General features: G+C 43.7%; 1 protein-coding gene across 5 annotated transcripts in view; it reads left to right on the top strand.

Moving 5' to 3' along the window:
• The first annotated feature begins 2,775 nt into the window (after positions 1-2,775).
• The window catches only part of ndrg4 (NDRG family member 4), a 178,586-nt gene continuing 156,321 nt past the window's right edge, over positions 2,776-25,040 (top strand). Inside the window, exons 1-2 of one of the 5 annotated variants that reach the window (XM_041190933.1) lie at positions 2,776-2,856; positions 12,053-12,141. In XM_041190933.1, coding sequence (XP_041046867.1) covers positions 2,829-2,856; positions 12,053-12,141 — 117 coding nt within the window. In that variant the 5' untranslated portion in view covers positions 2,776-2,828. Of the gene's footprint in view, positions 2,857-2,948; positions 3,264-5,242; positions 5,353-11,804; positions 11,930-12,052; positions 12,142-25,040 lie in introns of those variants that run through there. The other 4 variants (XM_041190936.1, XM_041190932.1, XM_041190934.1 and 1 more) reach the window with 4 other exon arrangements.

Here is a 25,040-nt window from a genome sequence, read left to right as displayed (position 1 = left end):
CTCCCTCTGGTAATATTTTTGAAGGGAACTTAATCAGTCCAAACTGATATTTTCATTCTGTTGTCAACATTTGCCAGCAATGGAAAAATATTGAATTCATTATCCATAGGATGAACAGTGTTTTTAAATTAATTAAATTTCCCTTTCTTGTAAAGTTTCCCGCTTGCCTTAATTCTCTGCTGAACTTTTGAACCTGCACCTGTTTATGCTGTGACCCAGAATCTGCAGTTGGAGTGTGAACTCCTCATGTCTATGCTCTTGTTATCTATTAAAGACTAAATACACATAGTTATTGACGATTTTGTGTGATCCTGGGATTTCCCTTCAGATCCAGTGCGATCGACTCTGAGACCATTAATGCCAGTATCCATTTATCCACTCAGTGTTACAGAGAAGCAATAAAATTGGTACTACTGAAATTTTGCTGGCGTTCTCCTGATCTTCCATCATATCTTCTTTTATTCATTCATGGGATGTGAGCTTTGCTGGCTGGGCCAGCATTTATTGCCCATCCCGAGTTGCCCTTGAGAAAGTGATGGTGAACTGCCTCCTTGAACTGCTGCAAATCTTCAGCAGGAAGTTGGCAGAAACCCCAGAGTAATGGCTCAAACACTTTTAATACTGACTCTCTGAGATGTACCCCGATCTCCCATTGAAGTTGTGATGGTAGATTAGTGGACCCTGTGGAAATTTTAGGGTCATTGTGTAAAATGCCCCAATAGTTAGTGAGAATGCCTGGTTTGTCTGAGTATCTTTGCATCCTTTTTCAGTGAATATTGTATCGTAAATGGGTCTCCACTTGGTATTTATTACAGACTAGGTGAATAATCAGAAGATCAGAAGATAATTATAGATAAGGAAGGCCAACACCCATTTAATTCACCCATCCAGAGAGATCCTAATATTTTCCTCTCTGCAACATCCAATCGCTTCTTAAATTATTCCAATTTTTTGCCACTATAACTATAATGAAGGTTTCTGCCACATACTGATCACCCTTTCTATGAAGGAGACTTTCCTGATATTAGTCCTACAATTACCTTTTACTTATTTGAACCGTGCCCCCAGTTCTACTCTCACAGTTTAATGGAATGTACCCTTAACAATCTTATATGTTGCTGAAAAAGAAACATGCTGTGTTTTTAGCTTTCAATCATTGGGACAGATTTGCAAGAATACCAATTCTAAAGGGAACAATAATTTATACTGCATGAGAAGAGAGTGCTGATTCATTGGCAAGTGGATTCTGATTGCCATCTTGTATATCACTACAAGACCATTTTGATTCCAGACTAAAAAGCCCAAATATTTATCATTTTCCTCAAACTCAGTGTCTGATGGTAGATTCCAGTAATTTCTCCACAAATTATATTAGTACACAGGTCGTTAGTTACCTTCTTTCTGTCTCCCACTCTTAAATAATAGTGTAATTTGCAATTTTTCAATCCTAAGGCACAATTTTTGAATCTAGTAGATATCTTGTTTTGTTTCTTTTTTAAATGATGCACAAAGGCTGTCGACATTATAGCTGAGCTAATTTTATTGATAACACATTTTCCTAACATGGATACATATCTGCTGTATCTGAACTTTATCAGGACAGGCTCCAACATGTGCTATCTGATATGCAACCCCCAGGTCAGGTGACTCCCATATATAGTACAGAGTATCATATAGTATCTAATGCTGGAGTCCACAACCACAATTAGCATTTATCATGACAGTAAACTTTGAACATTTTTACCAGCTTCCTTTAATTCTCTGGTGTAGACACCAGGGGTAGGATTTTTAATGTGGGGTTGGGAACACAACATCTGGATGAATTCCAGATCTTGTCTTATGCCTGAGCTGTGGTACTCCTCTGAAATGATTTTTAAATTCAATTTGCCTAATTGGCCAGTAGGCGAATTCAGTGTCCATTGAAAGATGCCAATCATCTTCATGAGGCAGGAGCTGTCTGCCTGGTGTCGATGGCAAAGGCAGGCAGCAGCCATGTTGCAGGCTGCTGTTACCTTGCAGAAGAGAGCAGGCAGCTCCCTAGAGGACTGGCAGTGTCTTGCAAAGCAAGGGGCCATGGAGTGTAGATAATGAAGCACCGCTTTAACCAGTACAAGATCATCCAGAAAAGGTAAGTTGTAAATTAGTGGGGAGACTGTACCTGATGGCCCTGCAGTGAACCCAGTGGCTGCACCAGACTGTTTGGGTTTGCCAAATTGAGCATTCAAAATTGCATTCTGAACTGCATGGACCCCTTAATGAGCTCCTTAAGGAGCTTAAGTGTTTCTTGCTCTCTCCAACTCTGCCCTTGCTGGCCCTTTGAAAATACAGCTTCAGAAGACTGTGTTCTAGAGATTTTGTGGTGTTCTTAAGTCCTATTATTTTCTCCATTACTATGTTTTAAAACTTATATTAAATCCATAAAATTCTTCCCTTCTGAATTTATGCTAGCTTCTGTTATCACCTGCACAGATGAATACACAACCTTATTCTTTCATTCAATTCATTAATATATATGGTGAAAAGGTGAAAGCCCCAGTACAGATCCGTGGAGAACAATGTATAGGACAAGATTTGAACTCACTCGAAGCTCATCCACTTAATGAGTTAAAATCTGGAACGTGTCACATTTTACCGATCAGAGAACAAACCCATTAATTAGGTCATTGCTGCATAGATAACCGTTAGGCTCACTCCAGATAATCATTGTCATTAATTGATGGGTCTGTATTTGCCTGTGCCTATTTTGTCATTTATTTCTGAATAGCTCATTTCAAATCTCCTGATACATCCCCACTGTCCATTCATTCCTTCAGAATGACTACCAGACAATGGTGTATCTGAGTGCTACTGAATCGAGTAAGTGGGGTTGTTGGGTGTCTATTGGAGACTGGGTCTGGGCATCACCGGTATCTGATAGTGATGCTGTAGAAGTGGGTGTCTCCTTGCTTGTCTCTCTGTGTCCTGGGTCACTGAGACAGGATTGTCACTCGGGTGTGAGTGACCAGCGACTGGAAACCTCTTTCCGCTGAGTGACTCCGACAGCGCTGAACAGAGCGGCCTCGGGAACCGTCCCCATCCCCACGAAGGTGGTGTGGAGCCGGAATCCCAACCCCGACAAGTCGGGTAAAAGTGGGCGGAAATTCCTGCGGAACTAAGATATTTATTTGGAGCGGAGTTGGGGGTCCGTTCCCTGATTCCAGTACCAGTCGATCAACGGGAGCTGCTCATTCTTGCCATTTCCTTAATCTTTTATCGGCAGTCGGGTGAGTTCAAGAGTAGGGAGCTTTCAATAATCAATAACTTGCTGTTCGTGTTAGCTTCGGGTTTGAAGTGTTTCGGTCTCTAGGTGACTTACAGGCCCTATAGTTTATTGTTGCTCATTGTTTTGGATCAATTTTCTGCGAATTAATAGAATATTAAGAAGTTCGATTCAGTGGATATATGTTAGTTTGTATGTGTATTTAGAAGATCTTTTATTAAGGGTATTTCTTTAGGTGTGAGTGCGGTATAACTTAAGTCTCGGGGACCCGTCCAATAAGATCCTGGAACTGACTGGGGTTTGCTCCCACAGTTTGAGATGCTGGACATTAACCACTAAGAATAAACTGTGGTGTTGGGTGAGAGCAGGAAATATTTTTTCCAAAACTATACTTTATTAATAAAATTTGTAAAATAATATTACATCCGACATTACAAAGGGCAGTACAGATCAGTTTGTTTCAGTACAGTATTTCTTGTCATTACAGGTTATATTTAGAATAGGCGTTTGCATTTCATGTCAAACATTCTCTGGTGCATAAAGTTTGAGGTGTTTCACTCAGGTTCCAGCCCCTGGGTATACTATTGCAGGAGGGCCTTAGACAATGGCCTTTCCCTGTTAAGCCTTTGCGGCAGCTGCACAAACATTAGTGCATCCTTCAGCACATAGTTCTGGACCTTGGAATGTGCCAGTGTGCATCACTGGGTTGCTAACAGCTCTTTCCACCGAAAGCCCAGCAACTTTCAAGTGGACCAGACAGCGTCTTTCAGTGAGTTGATGGTCCTCCAGCAGCGGTTGTTTATAACAGAGTGCATCCCGTGGGAACAGTCTGTGGAGGATTCTGCTGTTTGTTCTGGAGCTTCTCGGAATTAACCTCTCAACATAGTTTTTATGAAAATTTCCCACTTGCGCAAAGAACAGGAAACAGATGGCCCCTGTGTAATCCCATCTCAGGAAGGAGTCAAACACCTTAAGTGGGTGGAAGAAAGGGGATAAGGGTGACAATGTTAACAATTATTTTTGAAACATTTTATTATGAGGACCTTGTATTACTATGTTCATTGTCTCTTAAATTGTTTCTGCAATTCTTGAAGCTAACACAAACATGAAATTTCATTTTGTTGTGGAGTTAATTTGAATACAATTTGGTCTGCTATTACATAGTAACTTCTCTGTTGTGCTGGGTTACCTTCCATTTACAGCACACATCATTAGGGGCTGTTAACTGAATTCACTTTTGCAATGTTACTACAGCAGATGAAGGTAAATTATGCATGTAGAAGTGATAATAGAAATACTGACACACTCCCTGCAATGCTATATTGTTTCTTTTGACCTGTTGTCAGTGCATACATACAGTAGTTGATTTTAAGATACACATGGGCTGTCATAGTAGGACCACCTAGTCAGGATTAAAACTGGGCGAGCAGACCATAGGTCAGGTGGGCAAACATGAGACCATTTAACCGTCTATTCTGTTTGCAGATTTTCAGGGAGGTAAGTTTAGAGTTCAGAAGTGAGTGGCCTAATAGACAGGCGGCGATGTTATGATTTTGAGCTATAACTTTCCTTTTGTTTTGTTAAAGTATGCTTTATTTTAAAGTTCCTTTTATAAGTTATGTCTTTTTTGGGGGAAGTGTGTAAATTTATCCTTTTTATCTTGATGACACTGGAACAACCTATGGGTCATCCTTATGGATTATTTTAAAATATGGACATGGAGAGGAGAGAATGGAGGAATATCAGAATATTTTGGCTAAAAGTTCTGACCCAGTGAGTGCTAGATGTCAAGACAACTGAAGAGACTGTGGTTGGAGAGAGACGCTGACAAGTCCAAAACAGAGATGGGAGTGAGCATGGAGAAGGATTCCATTGAAGACAGATAACAAATGTTGAAGTGAGGAATGCAGCCAGAAAGGAAGGAGGAAGTGACGGCCTCATCAAGAAGCCAACAAAACAAACAGGACCAATCAGCCAAAAGTGACAGCGTGAATGAGGCAGTGAGGATCATACAGCGTGAAAATGTGAATAGCAAATGATCATTCTGGAAAGAAGAGACAGAAGACATATTAGAAAGGAGAGAGATCAGAAAAGTAAAGAACTTGAATTGCAGTATTTCAGATAAATGTTAATTTATCTCATGGCAAGAATTCAAGCAGAGAGTGGAAACAAGATGAATAGGAAATGGGAAAGAGGATATTAAAGGCAAAACCTGAGGTTGATAAGGCTTTTAAAAAGAAGTGGTATTTTCTTAGGTTCATTGTTACCACTTAGCTTTTAGTTCTATGTTAAAAATTTAATTTTAACTCTGTTAGAACACTGAGAATGTTTGGGCTCCACATATTGGAAGGAAATTAAGCTTTAAAGAGGGTATAAAGCAGATGCAATAGAATGCTCAAATGAGGATATAAACTATAAAGATAGAAAAAGTGGGTAATTTTTCATTAGAACAATGCAGATTGAACAATCCTATAAAAGAAGTGTTTAAAGTTATGGACATGATGCATAGAAAACAATTTCCAGTAGTTGAAGGGTCAAGAATGAAAGCCGTTTGAGAAAAGATTAAATATAAGAGATTTGGGGCTTGAGAAATTTCTACTGTGAGGCTGTGAAATTCATTTCCGGTGCTAGCAGCTAAGGCAGAAACGATGTCAATGTTCAAGATTAGACTGGATAGATGGATGAAGGGAAAGAGGGTGAAGAGAAAGAGGAATTCATTTGTTGGGGGGTGGTGAGTAAATACCACATGGGCTGTTCGGACTGAATGACCTATTTGGATGTTCCAATTTGTATGTGATAACAAGCTGGTGTACAACACGACTGCTCAGTTTTTTAAAAAGCTGTGAAACCTAGTTGTAAGGCAAAGACCCTGAATGCAGTATGCCACCCAGGATGAGAAGAGTAGTGGACAATTTTTTCATTCAAAGAGTAGTAGCGGGGAGATACTAGGCTGGGGTTTTAAAAGGCTGTTCTTTTTATAGGACAGTGATTAACTGGGAGTGAGTTACAGGCTGTGATCTCATCAATAGGTGAAGATGGTTTACATTTAGTACAATGGATGTCATGAGTAATTTATAGTCTGGAATCTATTTAAGGGGTTTAAGTGAGATGGCGAACCATAATGCAAAACTCCAATAGTTTATAATTTTCACTTAAATTCTGATTTTAGACTATTGCTTTGAATAATCTCTCTAATATTTGTTCTTGGAGTATATACTCAGCGTGTGTTGTTTCTGAGCTTTGGGTTTTATTTTCTGTTGGTTTTTTCACCAGTTCTATCTTGCACCACGCTCTGTGTGTACAATACTATGGTGTTCACAGAGTATTAATGTATTGTGACACTAATGTGAGTATTGTTGAGCTTTATTGTGCAAGATAAGGTGAAGGTTAGAGCATTATCACATGTTCTGAGTTTGGGGCCCCCTGCTTTTAAACAATGTATCCCCCTTTTTTTTGACCCTCTCTGGTGCAAACACCATGTGCAGCTGAGATGGAGGGTTGATTACCAGCTCCCAGCCCTCTGCTCAAGCTGCTTGGATTAAGCTTGGCAGCTAAGAGATGTGAGTACACTTTAGGAGCAATTCTTCATGTGTGGGAGTTGGTGGGAGACAGTTCATTCTGTCCCTTAGTTCCCCATAACAGCGTGGCTGAGAGTGTTAGATGAGTGCATCAATAATCCTACTCTCTGGTGCCACGCTACTGTTCTCTGTCTGCTATGATTATAGTTATTATAATGGTTTTGACTGAACCTGCAGTCTGATTTGAACTAATATTTGTCAGACAGGTGCAATGTTGGTCTTCAGGCTTTAGGATTAAGGGTAAAAATGCAGCCCAGACAGTGAGATAAATAAAATAATACATTTGTTAAATTGTACCTTTATGTTGAAGCATCTTAGTGCTTCCCACAATTATTAACTTTTGGAGTAGTGACTTATCATGTAGGATTGACTTCTCACTCTGCTTGCGTAAGGACGCTGCCTAAAATTAATTTAAATGGCCTTAAACTGGTTTATATTGAGCACAAATCCACAGTACAAAAACTGCCCGTAATTCAGCATGGACTTGAACTAAACGTCTACAGCAGGAATTAGAAAATTTCAAAACTGAGATTGATTGTATTTTGTTATTTAAAGTTACAGAACCAAGGCAGAGTACAGATACAGATATGATACAGATCAGCCATGCTCTAATTAAATGGTGGAACAAGTTCAAGGGCTGAATGACCTATTCCTGTTCATATGAGTAACTCTCTATGTGGAGGATCCTGGCTGTGAACATACATCTGCCACTCCACAGTGCAATCCACAGCTCTTGGGAATTACAAAACATTTACAGCAAAGAAACAGGCCATTTGGCCTGACAGGTCAATACCAGTAATTATTCTCCACATGAACCTCCCCTCACCTTACTTCATTTACACACCCTTCTATGCTTTTCTCCACCATACACTTAACTAGTTTCCCCTAAAATACATTTATGCTATTCATCTCAACTACTCTCTGTGGTAATATATTCTATGTTTTAAATGCTCACTGGGTAAACAAGTTTCTCCTGAATTCCATTTTTACATTTATTAGTGACTATCTTATATTTATGGACCCTGTTTTTGGATTCTTCTGTGTACCCTCTCAAACCCCTTCAAAATTTTAAAAGACCTTTTATTTGGACACCTCTCAGCCTTCTATATTCTGAAGAGCTCCAGCTTGTTCAGTTTTTTACATTAGAAAAACATGGGACAATAAATTACATTACCCTGCATTTCTAGAAGATGTTATCTCAAAGTAAACCTACCACTCAAGAAGTTGGTTAACACTATTGGATTGTGCGAATTACACCTAGTATCCTGAAGGGCATGATTGAAAAAATTCAAACCATGAGACTGTAGGTGTGTTTCTAGCAGCTGCCTGAAGAAGCGCCCATTTCATTTGACATAGCCCAGAGAAGAATCCAGCGGTTTCTTATAAATACAGGGGGAAGTAAGTGAAAAATTATTCCACCTCTCATGCAATGCGTTTCATAGAATCATACAACACAGGAGGAGGCTATTTGACCCATCATGCCTGTGCCAGCTCTGAAAGGGTTATCCAATTATTCCCATTCCACTCTCTTTCTCCACAGTCCTGCTAGCCTTAAAAGGTCAGAGAGCTGTTAAATGAAATCATGCTGTTTGTTTTGATACTGCAGAGTAAGAATTACTGATTGTGTAACTCTGTAAACTTGTTATTTATTCAAGAGGGCAAGAATTACTCACAACTATATGGAGTTTATGCTTATTTTGTAGCTTAAGAATTATGTACTGTGTAACTGTACAAGGTTGCTGTTTATTCAGTAGGCTGAGTTACCAACTAATTGTAGAGTAGCTTGTTCAGTCATATGAAGATTGTTCACTGAATTATTAAGCAGTGTAATGTTACTCTCTCATGGACAATTTATTAAACAGAGGATGGGTTATGCACTAGCGTTTTGCTGCTGTTTACTCAAAGGTAAGGGTTACTGTGTAACTGTATGGAGACCTTTATTCAACAGAGAAGCTCTACTTTAACTTTATGGCATTACTGTTTATTCAGCAGGATAAGACTTCTTTATTGTACACCTCTGTAGAGCTTTTCATTCAGAAGGGGCTTGCTGTGTTACCACTGGGAGTTGTGCAGAAGTATTCTGGGATAACTTTTGAATTGACATTTTTACTTGGAAATGCTATTCCCTGTTCAGTTAAGAGTTGGGAGTCATTACAAAATCAAGGACATAAACTGATATATTGTACTGCCAACGACCTGCCACTCACTGATACCCTCTTCATTTTGAGGGGTCCTTTCATAACTCCTAAACCTAGAGACTGGAGGATTGGGGGAGGCAGAATCATCCAAGACGACCTCAACATTGAGATTGGCTTGTTCAACTGCACATATGTGGTATCGCTTCTTGGAGGGGGATTTGTCAGAATTGTTTCTTCAAGTGTATAAACAGGGTTATGTCGATATGGATTGAATGATCAATCAGCTATTGCATCTTTGGCTGCCATTTGAATGCATTCAATCTTAACCCTGACATTGGTCTCAAAATTTAGCTTGCTTGTGTCTGAGCATTGTACTGACTAAAGGAGCCTTGTTGGAGTTGCTGGACAGTGAGTTCAACCATGGGCATTGGCACACCTCACTGATCCATTCCCTCACATCACTACCACCAGTGTTCTGAAACTGGTCACTGGGAGGTGTGAGAGAGCTGTCTAGGTGACCCTCTATTCGGTTTTCTCTTCCTCCTCATCCTGAGAACACGGCATACTTTCAGCGCCTCCACCTGTAGTGCAAACTAAGGTCAGCAACTCCGTGGAGCAACTGTAGCCAGGAATACCACACGTCCTGGTCAAAGTGTTACTACTGATGGAGAGAGCAGCTTGAAATCACACCAGTGAACCTTTTGTTCTTGTGGCAAGAGAAACCTTAAGTGTGTAGATATGTAGGTAAATAAGAAAAAGAAAAGTTGCATTTATACAGTATTTTTCATGATCCCAGGATGTTCCAAAGCGCTTTACAACCAATAAAGTACATTTTAAGGGCAGAATTTTCTGCTCGTCGGGTGGACGCCAACCAGACCTGAACGAGCGTTAAATGACATGCGATATTTCGGTCAGCGGACACGTGCAGGAGTCAGCAGTGCACCCACAGACAATTAACAGGCCAATAGGCCATTAAAGATCTAATTGAATTAAATTTTTCAGGCGAAAAGGACAAGTGGCCTTTGGATCTTTTGTGAAACCTCATCCACAGGTGGGATGAGGTTTTGATTTGTCACTTAAAAAAAAAAAAAAAATTTCAAACTAATTTCTAACATGTCCCTGCTCATGTGACAGTCACATGAGGGGACATGTTGTTAACATTTTTAAAATCTTTCTTTTATATTTTCATACATCTCACCTCACCTCCCTGAGGCAACTCTGTACCTCAGGGAACTTTTCCTGCACGCACTCGTAAACTTGTTCGCTTTCCCTCTCACCCACCCCACCACCCCCCACACAGGCAGCACTGAGTGCTGCAGCATGCAATACACACTGGGTGGGCCTTAATCGGCCTGCCAGTGTGAAATTGCGGGCAGGCCCCGATCATGGGCGGCTTCCCAACAGTTCCTGCTCATCCCTGCCGAGTCTAACCGACGAGGGCAAAATTCTGTCCAAAGTGTTGTCAATGATGTAATGTAGGAAACATGGCATCCAATTTTGTGCCATAAACAGAGAAAGTCGGACAGTCCAGCAGTTAGGTGTGCTCTCACCTGAATCAGGAGGTTCTGGGTTCAAAATCCGCCCCAGGCCTTGAGGACATATTCCGGGCTGACACTTTAGTGCAGTACTGAGGAAGTGCTACACTGTCAGAGGGATCATCTTTTGGAATGGGAGATTAAACCAAGGTACTGTCTGGCTCCTCAGGAGGATGTAAAAGATCCCATGCCATTGTTCAAAGAAAAGCAGGAGAGTTCTCCCTATGACTTGATAAACATTTAACCTTCAGTCAACATCACTAGATTATCTGGCCCTTTATTTCATTGCTGACTATGGGACCTTGCTGTGCACAAATTGACCACAATGTTGCAGCAAAGTCTACCCTTCAAAAGTACTACTTTGGCTGTGAAAAGTTTGGAATTTCCTCAATTCATGAAAGGCACTCTATAAATTAAACAAAAACAGAAAATGCTGGAAAAACTCAGCAGGTCTGGCAGCATCTGGAGAGAGAAACAGAGTTAACATTTCGAGTCCAGTAAGACTTTTCTTTGGAAGACCCTTCCAGTTCCAAGAATAATTAATTCTGTTTCTAATTCCATGGATGCTGCCAGACTTGCTAAGTTTTTTTCAGCATTTTCTGTTTTTGTTTCAGATTTCCAGCATCTGCACTATTTTCTTTTACTCTATAAATGTAAGTTATTTTTTCTTAGTAAACAACCTATAAAAACCTATTGTGAAATGAGGTTGGGTTCCTATTTAAATGGAGGAGATTGAATGTCACTTTGGTTCCAGTTTAAAGAATAGTTTATTTAGATATAATGTTCTCTTTAAATGCAGCAAATTTTAGGGCTTTTAAATGGAGCAAGCTTTATGTCTGTATGCTTCCTCTTTAAATGACACACATTATGCATCAACATTTATCAAACTGTAAGAACTGCTGCAAATATTGACACCCTCCTGGATGCAATTTGACCTAAAATCCTTTATTCACTAATGCATGTTGTTCACATTGTAACTGAAACATCATGTTGATGTTGGAGTAACAGTGCAAAGACAGAAATTCAGATTGTAGATTGAGTTTGTGGATACTCTGGGGTAACCTTGCTGATCGTATTTTTGCTGCATGCTACTTGAGCTTTCCTTTAAATTGCGTAGATGGTAAAACAGTGGGTTTCCCCTTTAAACGGAACAGACTGAGCATCAGTTGACCTCCCCTTTAAATGGAGTCGCTGCATACAGGATGATTTCCCCTTTAAGACATGGACAGTGTATCGTTCAAGCTGCCCTGTCACTGTAACACACTGCAGGTTCCACCTACTGGCTAACTGGGGCAGCCACTCTGGAGTTGGAGCCGTGGAGGAAACATTCACTAGCTTCCCCTTTCTCCTTGAGAAAACAGAAGGGTTCTGCAGCGCACACATAGGTGGGAAACATGGGCAAGCACCACATATTAAAGGGTCAGTCTTCCAGTGATCTAAATTCTGTGTTGGATTTCAAAAAAGAAAGACGCTTTGCTAAAATGATCAGTAAGTGTCCCAGTTGTTGTCTGGTAACATTGCTCTGTGTTGTGGGTGTTACAGGATTTGACTGGCACAGATTGGAAATGGCTGGACTGCAGGAGTTACGAATGACAGAGGAGAAGCCTCTGCTGCGGGAGCAGATGTCAATGGTGAGTCACGTAAGATTTGATTAAAAGCAAATGTCTCAGAGATCCTTTGATGGGTCAGCTTACTGAAAGTCATTGCTACTTGCATCTCCTTTCAATAACTGATTTGTGATTTTGAAATCCTTTCCTCAGCGCTTTACAGTGCTTGCCTTTTTCTTAATTATAACCCCTTTGCATCTTAATTAATGCAATTCCACATCAGTCCCTATGGTTGTTTTAAGAATGCTTGCTTTAATCTTGCCCTAGTTTCCATTAATGCAGCTCCTGTATGCTGTACTGGTGAACTGGGTGTCATCTGCCTCCCCCTACCCCTCAACATGTGCACAAGTAGGGGAATTAAAATAAATCAGGTCTGTATTGATTTCACTGAGCTCAGCAGTGATAGAGGTACTGCCATTGGCCTTGAGGCCTGTGAATTAAGGAGAGGGGGAAAAAAAACATTTGGGCTGCTTTTCCTAATTGCTGTCCGGTGATCCTGAAGTGTGTACATGAATGTGTGGTATGGGCCCTATTAGGCTCAGCTATGAAGGGCCTTCTCATAATCATATAATGCGACAGGGCAATGTTTCTATTACCGGACCAGTAATCCAGAGCCCTTGACTAACAATCGAAGAATGAGAGTTCAAATCCTGCCATCACTGTTTGAGTATTTCAACTCTGTTCTTTTTTTAGAAAGATCTGGAAGTGAAAGACTGGTATCAATTTAAAAACAAAAAGCGATTGAAACTGCTTGATTGTTGTAAAAACCCAACTGGCTCACTAATGTCATCTAGGGAAGGAAACCTGTTGCCCTACACTATCTGGCCTATGTGTGACTCCAATCCCTCGCTAATGCCCTCTAAAGTGACCAAGCACATTCACAGGGTAACTAGGAATAGGCATTAAACTCTTGTCTTGCCATTGTGTGGCACATGTGATTCCTGCGACTTGTCAGTGTATGTCTGCACATTACCTAGGCCTTGTTTGGAGGCTAGCATGGGCTGCTTTATTTTCTGTGGTGTTGTGCCTGAAGCTGAAAACTCTCGAATCACCAGTGGAGTTATGATTGAACCTGAATACTCTTAAGATGGTCCTCACTTGACCTTGTGGTGGGGCAGGTTCATTAACAAAGCAGTGGAAATGGTTGGGCCTAGGACGCTTCCATGAGGAACTACTGCAATAAAATCTGGGACTCTGACGACTGGTCTCTCATAATCACAACCATATTCCTTTGCATCAGTTATGCCTCCAGCTATTAGAGGGTTTTTCTTTTGAACCTCTTTGGGCCGTATTTTCATGAAGTCTTATCGACTCCGTGAACTTTTAAAAATGGTGGGCGAGACCTGATTGCAGAAATCCCACCCCATTTCCAAAAGTTCTAATTTTTGCTGGTAGTGGAAAGGGGGCTGGGCCTGACTCCCACACAGGAAGAAAACCCAAACACAGCAGGGCCATTTGAACTCAGTGCTGAATTTAAACAGGTCCTATTTTGGCCCTTGGGGTGGCCTTTACCCACAGTGTGGGAGTCATGAATTGATGGAGCAGACGTAAACACTCTTGAAGGGCAGATATAGTTTGTATAACTGTCATGATCTGAAGTTTTTTAAATACCATGCTCTTTAAACTTCAAAAAAAGTTCACTGAGTTTAAAAAAACTGCCTTGATTGACAAGTGTAAATTAGAAATGAAAGTAGCATCTGGTTGTGTAGTTTCAATAGAGTTCTTTGACATTTCCCTAAGGGCTGTCGTTATGTCATCATGAATGCTTAGCTGAGTTTCAAAAGCGATAATTATCTCAGCTGTTCTGAGTTCACAGATTGACAGTTTAACGCAGTATTAAAGGATTAGCCGCCTTTGCGGGGGTCTGAATAGAAATTTTTTGTTTTTATTAGACATTAGCAAGGTCTGGAAGATCTTGTTGCATGGTCAAGACAGGCAGCCCACAATTTCAAAAACCTCATCCAAGGGCAGGATTAAAAAGGGTCAATAGCATTGCTAGTGTGAGTAGTGAGGAATTTGGTAGATATTTTGCTGCTGATGACTTATTGGTACTTGGCAGCTTCATCTCTGTTTGGCGCTCCATTGTTAGCATTTCCAGGCTTAATTTCAGGACTCCTTGGTGTCTCAAAAGGCCCACAGGAGATGCTGACTGTGTGGACCCTTCCAGGTAACAAACAGCCTTCCGTTACCCTGGTAATGGGGATTGTAGTCTCCGCTGGTGGCATCTCCTCTGAGGAGGAAGAGAGGGGAAGAATAGAGAGAAGGCCAGGTGTCCCAATGCAGCTTCTAGGGGAGGGACCTGTGGGAGGAGAGGTGCAAGCACAAAGGGTGCAGGGCCAGCAGGAAGTCCAAGGTGGAAGGGACCGCAGAAGACGCCACTATCCTGCTGCCAGGGTTTACAGGTGGCAATGCAACTACCTCAATATGTCCGAGGTGCAATGCCGAAGGAGGCTCCACCTCTCAAGGGAGAGGGTGACCTCCATTTGTCACATGATTGGGCCAGAGATCAGCTCTGACTGTGTGGGTGGACACCCCATGCCAGTGGCTCTGAAGGTCACGGCGGCCCTCAGCTTCTATGCCTCTGCCTCTTTCCAGGGGTCAGTAGAGGATCTTTGTGGAGTCTCCCAATCAGCTGTCCACAGTTGCGTCAAGCTGGTGACAGAAGCTCTGTTCAAGTTGGTACTGACCTTTGTTCTTTACCGCATGGATGATGCTAGCCAGGCTGAGCGAGCCAGAGTGTTTGCAGCGATTGCTGGGCTCCGCTGCATCCAGGGTGCAATCGACTGCACACATGTGGCCATCAAGGTGCCTGTGGGTCAGCCGGGTGCCTTCATCAACAGGAAGGGATTCCACTCCATGAATGTGCAGATTGTGTGTGACCACAGGATGCAGATTCTGCAAGTCCATGCAAAGTACCCTGGCAGCTTCCATGACACTTGCACGTGGGAGTGTCTGAGGATGTGAGTCTCTTCAGTGCTCCAGCCCAACTGGATGGATGACTGCTGGATGACAAGGGCTACCCGCTGAAGAGGTGACTCATGACGCCTCTCCGCCACCCAAGAATGTAGGCAGAGGAGTGTTACAATACGAGTCATGCCTCCACAAGGGCGATGATAGAGAGGACCATAGGTCTTCTCAAGATGCGCTTCCGATGCCTAGACCGTTCAGGGGGGGCACTACAATACCCCCCAGAGTGGATGTCACTGATAGTGGTTGCGTACTGTGCTCTCCACAATCTGGCACTGGCAAGGGGGGACCCACTGGAGGAAGAGGATCTTGATGCAGCTGCACGGACCACAGATGATGATTCCAGTAGTGAGTCAGCAGACGAGCACAGTGAGGAGAACACTGAGGGCATGGTAACCTCCAGGGAGGCAGGGACACCTTGATCCAATGCTCCCTTCAGGTAGGCTACCAAAGATCAGCTTCAACCTCATGCCTGGACTTCTGCCTCCATCCTGGAAGTCTGAAATGACCCTTTTATTTGCACCCAAAGTCCGCTCAGTGCCTGTACAATAAGGTTTCGAGCCACCCACATCCAATTTTACATACTAGCACACCTAGCACTACATTAAATAAAAAATGTGAAGCATACTCAGGCCATTATGACAAACGAAAATTGATCTCATGTTGACACTCCAAACAAATTAACAGACCCTTCTCTGGTATTCTACGTCAGACCAGTTAAAATAAACAAAACATTGCACAACAGAAGATCACCCGTGACCAGTCCCTCTTGTGCTCATGGTGCCTTAAACTTACGTTTGTGAATGCTATGGCTTGCTGCTCCGCCCTCGCTGGCACTGGCATTGGAGGTAGCCTGTTGACTCTAGTGTCTTGTTGGCCTTGATGACCTTGGCAGTTGTCCTCTGGCCAGTTGAGCCTGTGCTGACCCTGCTTGGGATGGAGTGGCCAGTGCCATGGCTGGCATCTGCCCTGTTGCTCATCAGATGGCACAGTCACTGGCAGAGGAGTGGAGGAGCTGCTGCCATCATTCAGAGCACCCTGAGAGGCGCCTGCAGAGGCGACAGGCAGATCGTGCACCAACGTGAGTCACTCTGGACCTCGTTGCTCACCATTGATGGATGGGCACCTAGCTGGAATACTGGGTGCCTCATCCATCTCCCATACGGACACTGACCACCTGAGGTCAGTGCACGTTGAGGGCTTTCAGGTCCGAGCGCAACCCCAGGAATCCCCTATTCTGTTCCTGGAGCTGCCCCTACATGAGAGTGGCCACTGTCTCAATGGAGGCGGCAGTGCACTTGGCCATGAGGGTCACCGCAGTGCTCATGCTCCCCATGACCTCCTTTATAACGGAGACCATGGCACACATACCGTTATGGATCTCTATCAGATCCATCCAGCATCTGCCGCCTAATGGATGATTCCAGAGGCTCATCATCTGCCTTCAACTCAGTATTGTCCTGGTCTCCAGCAGTCCTCCAACTGCTGGCGCCATGGGCACAGTCTGCCTCCGCCTGCACCCTCAAGTGAGTGTGAAGTGCCCTCACTGCTGTGCACTGGCACTAGCCACAGATCTAACGCCCACCAAGGTGCTGGTATCTGCACTGGTGCCTTATGCAGAGAGTGGGTGTGACGCAGGCGTTTCTGGAGCCTAGGAGGACTTCTGGCATCAGGATGGGTCTTCGGGCTCCTGCAATTCGGTCCGTGGTGCTAAATCTAAGGGAGAACAATGAAATGTCATTACTTTAAGTTATCACATTGTCACTGTGCATGCCAGGCATCCTGGTGAGACCACAGAGATCTGCATCTTTCAATGATTAATGGGGAATGCAGTTCCGAGGCTCCCATCAATGATGAGACTACACAAGAATGTTTGCAGCATCTGAACTCTCACGTCTGTGCACTGGACTCTTAGCTTCTTCTGACACCCCAGCCTCTCCACAGCCGGTTAACCGAGGTAAGTGGCACCTCTCCAGGTCCAAGGCATCCTGCTCGTATCTAGAAAAGATTAGGAGGTTAGCTGGGCCTCTTCCAGTCCGTGACCTTTCAATGTTGTTATTGGCGGTCTTCTCCTGAAACGACAGAGAAGCATAGATTAGTCCCCTGTGCACCAGCACTATTGCAGCCTGGCCAGCCCCACCTGAGGAACACCTTGCAGGGCACACCTGAGTTATGGGGCCTTGAGCCACAAGGCACTCAGTCCAAGCAGTTAGGGCTCAACCCAATGGCCAACTCCGGCGTCATTGACAATTGGCACTCAGACCCTAACACCCCTGAGCTCCACGGGGGATGGCCAGACCTCAACACTTCACCACACTGATCCATGTCAACACGGTACTCTCTCTTCCTGAGCGCAGCAGGTCGTTAAACCTCTTGTGGCATTTGACCCAGGTGCGCCGCATCACATGGCTGCTGAGCAGCACTGCCACTTCTTCCCAAGCCCTTTCGTTAGGTGCGGTGGCCTACTCCTTCCATCCATGGGGACAAGGGTGTCCCCTTCTGGCAGCCACGTCCTCCAGGAGGACCGCGAGGCATTCATCAGAAAACCGGGGGGGGGGGGGGGGGGGCACCCGACCTGGTGATTGCATTAGTCTCCATGATTTATACTCGCCTGCTCACAACACTGGAGTTCTTATCACCGGCAGCCTTCCGGGGCCTGTCTGTGCCGACAGGCTCCCGCCCCCTGCTTGCCAACCAACGAAGAGCCTGCGTTTCACACTAGGAAGGCCTTAATTGGTCCACCAGCGTGAAATCGCGATCGGTCAGAGACCGATTGTGGGTGGCGGACAGTTTCCCGGCCACTCCCAGGCCTGCCCGACGACCTCAAAATTCTGCCCTATTAATGGGAGTTTTTTTTGCTATCATGTTTGCAGGAGTGAGAGCTGTATTAGATTGTTAGTTTATTTTTTCATCTCTACATGGCTCCTGAGGTCTGCCCATGATGGATATTGGGTGAATGGCTGTGAAGTTGACATGGATCGTATGAGGGACTAAAGAGGGGGTGGGTGAGGAAATGAGTTGACATGAAGGGCCTTGGGGTGGGTGGGGGGTATGAGTTGGCATGGATGGTATAAAGGGCCATGGGGTGGGTGTGGGGCATGATGCAGCATGGAGTTGGCATGGAAGGTATTAGAAGCCACAGGGGTGAGGGGGTGTGAGTGGTGAAGGCTAGATGGCCTAATAAACTCTAAAACAACTGCAATGAAGTTCCAGAGAACTGAGGCGGGCCTTCTAACCAGCCCACCTTGTCACTCTCCCACCCCTGTGACCACTCTGCTCCTGGGTTCAGCAGGCCTGACTCTATTCCCCACCTGCTCCACCCACTGCAAACATTGCTCATTTCAGGGTACTTTTTACTAAGGCATGTCCAGTGAGTAAGCAAACTTCCTGATTTGAGCTACCACCTCAGCTGCCTTGATGTCAAGAATGTCTGTTCTCCCCTCTCTTACATTCAATTTGTGCCCGTGTCAGGATCAAGGCTGGAAGGAGTGAGATTAGACTGAATATTTACAGTTAAAGAGCTAGTGCTAGCCCAGGCCAAATGGGCCAAATAGCCTCCTCTGTTCTGTAATTTTGGTGCCTCGCCTATAGCTACTGATGTCATACTGATACAGCATGATATTGCCTTGGATCAAGGTGCTTCCCCAGTGAAGGAAAATGAATGGCAGAACACTTTTAGAATGAAACCTGAAGAAATCAGAAAATATGGACATGATGAATGTTTCAGATATGATTTCTGAGCTGTTCACATCCCCGGCCAGGGAAGGAGAATGATGGGCTACATTTTAATTTTCACAGCATGGTAAGCATAAAAATAGATCTGTCTTTAACAGGAACATTAGCAATATTGCAAAGAATGATGGGTAAGTGTCACTGAATCCAAGAAAATAATCTCATTGATGGGCTGAGATGAAACGGCAAACATTCAGCAACCAGGCTCAAGCTGTTTGTTGTCCTTTGGTCTCTAGGTCTTTACTATACTCTCTCACACATTCCTTTTTATAATATAAATACCATGTTCTTTCTAATCATAAAAGGTTCCTTGTCATTTGGAAGGAATCCTACCCTCAGCAGTTGCTGATGCCAAAATCAAAGGCTAGGGTGTTATGTTCAGTCGATGTTTGATGACCCTCGCTGTTAAATGACATTTGTGATATACTCATTGTAAAATTAATCCAGAGCAACAATAATGCTGCTCTGCCTGTCTACCCAAGTCTTGGCCCTGAAATTTTTGCCTCACTGTGCCAAGAATACAGTATAATCTGAGTTGGTGAGTGTGCAATACGGGTCATGAATCTGCAATGCTCATCCCTGCCCATTTCTTCCCTGCGCCACAGTTTCTGAAGGGGTGAGGGTCAATAGACTTTGCTTCCTTCCAGTGTTGGTTGAATAAAATGAAGTGAGCTTAAGCAAAGGACAGAGAGACAAGATGATGCTTTAAGTCTATTTTCTGTCATTTATCATCAACAAAATGGCTTATTTGCTAACTAATATCAACTGATAAATTTGCAGGCAGAATCTAAAGAGACTATCCTTGCTAAACTACATTTGCTTAGTCTTTTTCTGCTTTACTTTGGATGTTCTTGTTTGAGAGCAGCCCACAGCCTTCATGCTACCTATTTCTGAACATCGGGCAGGGGAGGAGTACAACAATTTTATTTTTATTGAAATCCACTGGAAAGATAGCATGATGCCTTCCCTATGAGAATCTCCGTTTATAAATTTATCTGGAGGATGAGGAGGAGGAATGCTTAGCAATGTGAAACTTTCCTGACAGTAGCCGACCAGAAATTACAGATCTTGGTGTTAGCACTTATAACATTTCCCAGAATGCCTACTTACAGTCTAACGTACATCCCCACATTGACGGAGGTAAACTCCAATCCTGTCAGATGATGGAAAAGGCGATGACACTGAAACCTAGGAAGGCCATTCTTAAGGCTAATAGTGAGTCGACAAAGGTGGAATGAATTTTAATGTTCCATCTGAGGTAACTTTGACAAAAAAACATGGCCCAAATCTTCGAATGTGGGAAGATGCCGTCGCTGAAGTGTTGGGGGCCTTGAGAAAGTTTCGACGTGCGCACATCCGCTGTACTTACGCCAGAAGTTTAAAGTTCCGATTGCTGGTTTTACCCTACCCTGACTGCTCCGTGATTCCAACGACAGTGGGATCAAATGCTAGGATCACAGCGACTTGGGGTATTTGCGCTATACTAACCCCAATTTTTACATGGATTTACAGAGTTCTTCACAGTGGGTATAAAGCCAGTGAAACTCAAGTAAATCATCCGGAATGTCGAAGCACTCCAGAACCCACAGCAATGTTAAGCCTCCATCCTGGGAATTTTCACCCCCGCCTCCCTCCTTGCCTCCAAATAGCACTCACATTGCCCCCAACCCCTCCCTAACCCCAGACAATGCTCTCACACACCATCACCAACCATCTCCCCTCCCCGCTCCCTCCCAGCTATGTGCACCCACTCCCCAGATAGTGATCACCTCCTCCTGACCTCTCCCGACTCTTCCTCCGGAATCCCTGGCTCCTGTCCAGGCGATGTTGGAAGAATCAGCATTGTCGGGGAGTGAGCGGGGTGGGTTGAGCATTTTTGTGAGGTGCGGGGGAGGGTGGGGGGTGCTGGTGAGTGAGGGAGGGGGTGGTCTGGGTTAGCACTGTCAGTGGGATGGGGCTATACAGCTCCATTTAAAACAATAAACTGAATACAGACGTGAAGAGGCGTGTCTTCAGTTCTTGACAAAAAGGGGGTAAAAACAAAAAACTGCGGATGCTGGAAATCCAAAACAAAAACAGAATTACCTGGAAAAACTCAGCAGGTCTGGCAGCATCGGCGGAGAAGAAAAGAGTTGACGTTTCGAGTCCTCATGACCCTTCAACAGAACTAGGTGAATCCAAGGAAGGGGTGAAATATAAGCTGGTTTAAGGTGTGTGTAGGGGGGGTGGTGGTGGTGGGGAAAGAGAAGTGGAGGGGGTGGTGTGGTTGTAGGGACAAGCAAGCAGTGATAGAAGCAGATCTTCAAAAGATGTCAAAAGGTGACATCTTTTGATGATCTGCTTCTATCACTGCTTGCTTGTCCTTACAACCACACCACCCCCTCCACCATCCTCCACCCCTCCCCCCCGACACACACACACACACACACACACACACACCTTAAACCAGCTTATATTTCATCCCTTCCTTGGATTCACTTAGTTCTGTTGAAGGGTCACAAAACAGGGAGTGCGGCTGCACTAGACTTACGTTCCGATAGTTTGGCTTCACAATTGCGTTCAACCCTGCATCCCTGCTGGAGCCGGCATTGGACGGTGAAAAGCCTCCAGCGTAAAATGATAAATTGGCAGATTAAATCGGAGTCAGCGTTCAACACACCCTCCGCTGCAGGCTGGAAAGTCTGGGCCCGTGTAACCAGCTATATCTAAGGACTTCGAGCATGTTTATTGTTTGTTACACGGAACTAACCCTGCTGTATTCACTATCTACTATCCAAACATCCACTCCACCAATAACTTTAATTTTCAAACTTTACTCCAAGACTTATTAGTCTCGTTCTCCTACTCAACACTTGCCTCATTCCCATCTGGCTTCTCAGTTCTACAAATATTCCTGTCTGTCTCAGGTTCTTCCCTCAGTTCACAGGAATCCATCTCTGCTTCAGCTCCGGCCTAGTGTTAAACTTCTTTCCATCAATTGGTGAAGGAGAGGACCAGAAGTCAAACTTTACTCAGTTTTAGATTTATTCCAAAAGTAGGTATTTCAAATGTATAGCTCCTAACTAAACAACCCACCGCCAGTGTCAATGAGTGTCTCTTTATTCTCTTTTGAGCAAATTTAAAACAATTAACCTAATTAACTAATGCTCTCGTCGGAACTTGGAAAAATTTATTAATTTTGCTTCCAATCTCCACCCCTCCATCATTTTCACGTGGTCCATCTCTGACACTTTCCTTCCCTTCCTTGACCTCTCTGTCTCAATCTCTGGTGATAGACTGCCCACCAATATCCATTACAAACCTACCGACTCCCACAGCTACCTCAACTACAGCTCCTCACACCCCGCTTCCTGTAAGGACTCCATCCCATTCTCTCAGTTCCTTCGCCTCCGTCGCATCTGTTCCAATGATGCTACCTTCAAAAACAGTTCCTCTGACGTGTCCTCCTTCTTCCTTAACCGAGGTTTTCCGCCCACGATTGTTGACAGGGCCCTCAACCGTGTCCAGCCCATCTCCCACGCATCTGCCCTCACGCCTTCTCCTCCCTCCCAGAAACATGATAGGGTCCCCCTTGTCCTCACTTATCACCCCACCAGCCTCCGCATTCAAAGGATCACCCTCCACCATTTCCGCCAACTCCAGCATGATGCCACCACCAAACATATCTTCCCTTCACGCCCCCTATCGGCATTCCGTAGGGATCGTTTCCTCCATCACCCCCTAATCCTCAACCCCCTCTATGGCACCACCCCATGCCCACGCAAAAGATGCAACACCTGCCCCTTCACTTCCTCTCTCCTCACCGTTCAAGGGCCTAAACACACCTTTTGAGTGAAGCAGCATTTCACTTGCATTTCCCCCAACTTAGTGTACTGCATTCGTTGCTCCCAATGTGGTCGCCTCTACATTAGAGAGACCAAACGTAAACTGGGCGACCGCTTTGCAGAACACCTGCGGTCTGTCCGCAAGAATGACCCAAACCTCCCTGTCGCTTGCCATTTTAACACTCCACCCTGCTCTCTTGCCCACATGTCTGTCTTTGGCTTGCTGCATTGTTCCAGTGAAGCCCAATGCAAACTGGAGGAACAACACCTCATCTTCCGACTAGGCACTTTACAGCCTTCCGGACTGAATATTGAATTCAACAACTTTAGGTCTTGAGCTCCCTCCCCCATCCCCACCCCCTTTCTGTTTCTTCCCCCTTCCTTTTGTTTTTTCCAATAAATTATATAGATTTTTCTTTTCCCACCTATTTCCATTATTTTTAAATCTTTTATGCTCCCCCCACCCCCACAAGAGCTATACCTTGAGTGCCCTACTGTCCATTCTTAATTAGCACATTCGTTTAGATAATATCACCAACTTTAACACCTATGTGTTCTTTTGTTCTGTTGTCTTGGATTCACTCAGTTCTGTCGAAGGGTCATGAGGACTCGAAACGTCAACTCTTTTCTTCTCCGCCGATGCTGCTAGGCCTGCTCAGTTTTTCCAAGTAATTCTGTTTTTGTTTTGGATTTCCAGCATCCGCAGTTTTTATGTTTTTAACTAATGAACTGCCCCTTAAAGGGACACTAACAAAAAGTGTATCGTAATACTCTTTTGACTACAACAGTGGAGCAAATGAACTAATTAACTAATGAATTAATTAACAGCCCCTTAAAGGCCACTTAAACAAAAATCAAACTTTAAAGGAACCTTATCAAATTTTAAATTAAAGTATTTTAAGGGTTGTTGATGCACTCCACCCCAGTGTTTCTTTATACTCTTTTGAGTACAACAGTTAAACAAATGAGCTAATAAACTAAATAAATAATCAACTCCTTTAATGGGCATAAGTGTATTTTTTATCTGCACAAGTAATTAACCAATGAGTGCCCTTCATCTGTACATACTTAACCTTAAATTATACACCATGTCTCCTGCCAATGCAAGATAGCTGCCAATATCCCTCTGTGGATGTGCACTAGTCCATACATGCACAGAAACAAACCAGTTTTCAGGATCATGGAGAGTAGATCCAGGGAATGAGAAGTACTAGTTAAAGAAGCAGAAAATCGCTCGCAATGATGTCAAGGAGTTAAACACAAGAACTGTGCGTGTTTGGCATTGCAACAAATGCAGCCTAAATTAAGCAGTTAACACCCAGTGTCTTCCTTCAGCCTGCCCCCAGCTCCCACACCATTCATTTGCTCTGCTTCCTGCCCTATGCTACATTTTGCACCAAAATGCTTCAGTTCTATTTCTGTCCGAGCTGTTGCACTCCCTGCCCCTGGCCACGATAACCTTGGAGGAACACCATGAGAAATCTTCTAGCACCAATGCAATTAAAAGTCTTGTGTCCAGAGAGCATCTGTAGTATTACACCATGAAAATATAGCCCTGGAGTGTTGTACTTCAGGGCATTACACATTATTGGGGCAAAGCAAAAATAACCATTTACCTGTTGAGTTACCAATCAAGCATTAAAGAAAATGATTGCATAAAAATATAAATAAGGAATGACTGACCAAAAGAATAGGCAGTCAAATTACTCAGTTTTTCTAAATTACTAGTCAGTACTTCAAAATGAACCAATCACATTCGCAGAGAGCCTTTGCAGTTGACAAAATAAGTTCACAGGCTCGTATTTTGACTCTTAAGTTTATCAGGGCTAGTTTTTATCAGAACAATCCAATTAATTAAATATCCTACCATAACTCATTTGCCTCCTTGGGTTGATTTGTAAATATTGGATCCACTCAGTACATCAAACAAATGGACTGTTCAGTATTGGCTGAAAGGAAACAGGTTTTAGATCAAGAGAGACATCTGCATATAAACATTACAGATTTTGCTCAGTTTTGTTGAATTTGGACAGAAACATGTCAATCGGATGTGATTGCCTAAACATATACTTGACGTAATTCCACAATGCCAACATTCTGTATTCACTGAGTAACAATACAGTGCACTTCCTGCTGAGAAATACATTATTTCAAATTCTGCAAAGAAGTTTTCAGAGGTCTCTTTATGGGGTATGTGGAACATTCCTTGTTCCAGTCCTACTCCGGCCCCGTTCCACAACTCTTTCTCTGGTACATCGATGATTACTTCGGTGCTGCTTCATGCTCTCGTCGGGACTTGGAAAAATTCATTAATTTTGCTTCCAATCTCCACCCCTCCATCATTTTCACATGGTCCATTTCTGACACTTCCCTTCCCTTCCTTGACCTCTCTGTCTCAAT

The sequence above is a fragment of the Carcharodon carcharias genome, chromosome 7 (genome assembly GCF_017639515.1).
Source record: "Carcharodon carcharias isolate sCarCar2 chromosome 7, sCarCar2.pri, whole genome shotgun sequence".
Taxonomy (NCBI): domain Eukaryota; kingdom Metazoa; phylum Chordata; class Chondrichthyes; order Lamniformes; family Lamnidae; genus Carcharodon; species Carcharodon carcharias.
This window is presented reverse-complemented; position numbering and strand designations above follow the sequence as displayed.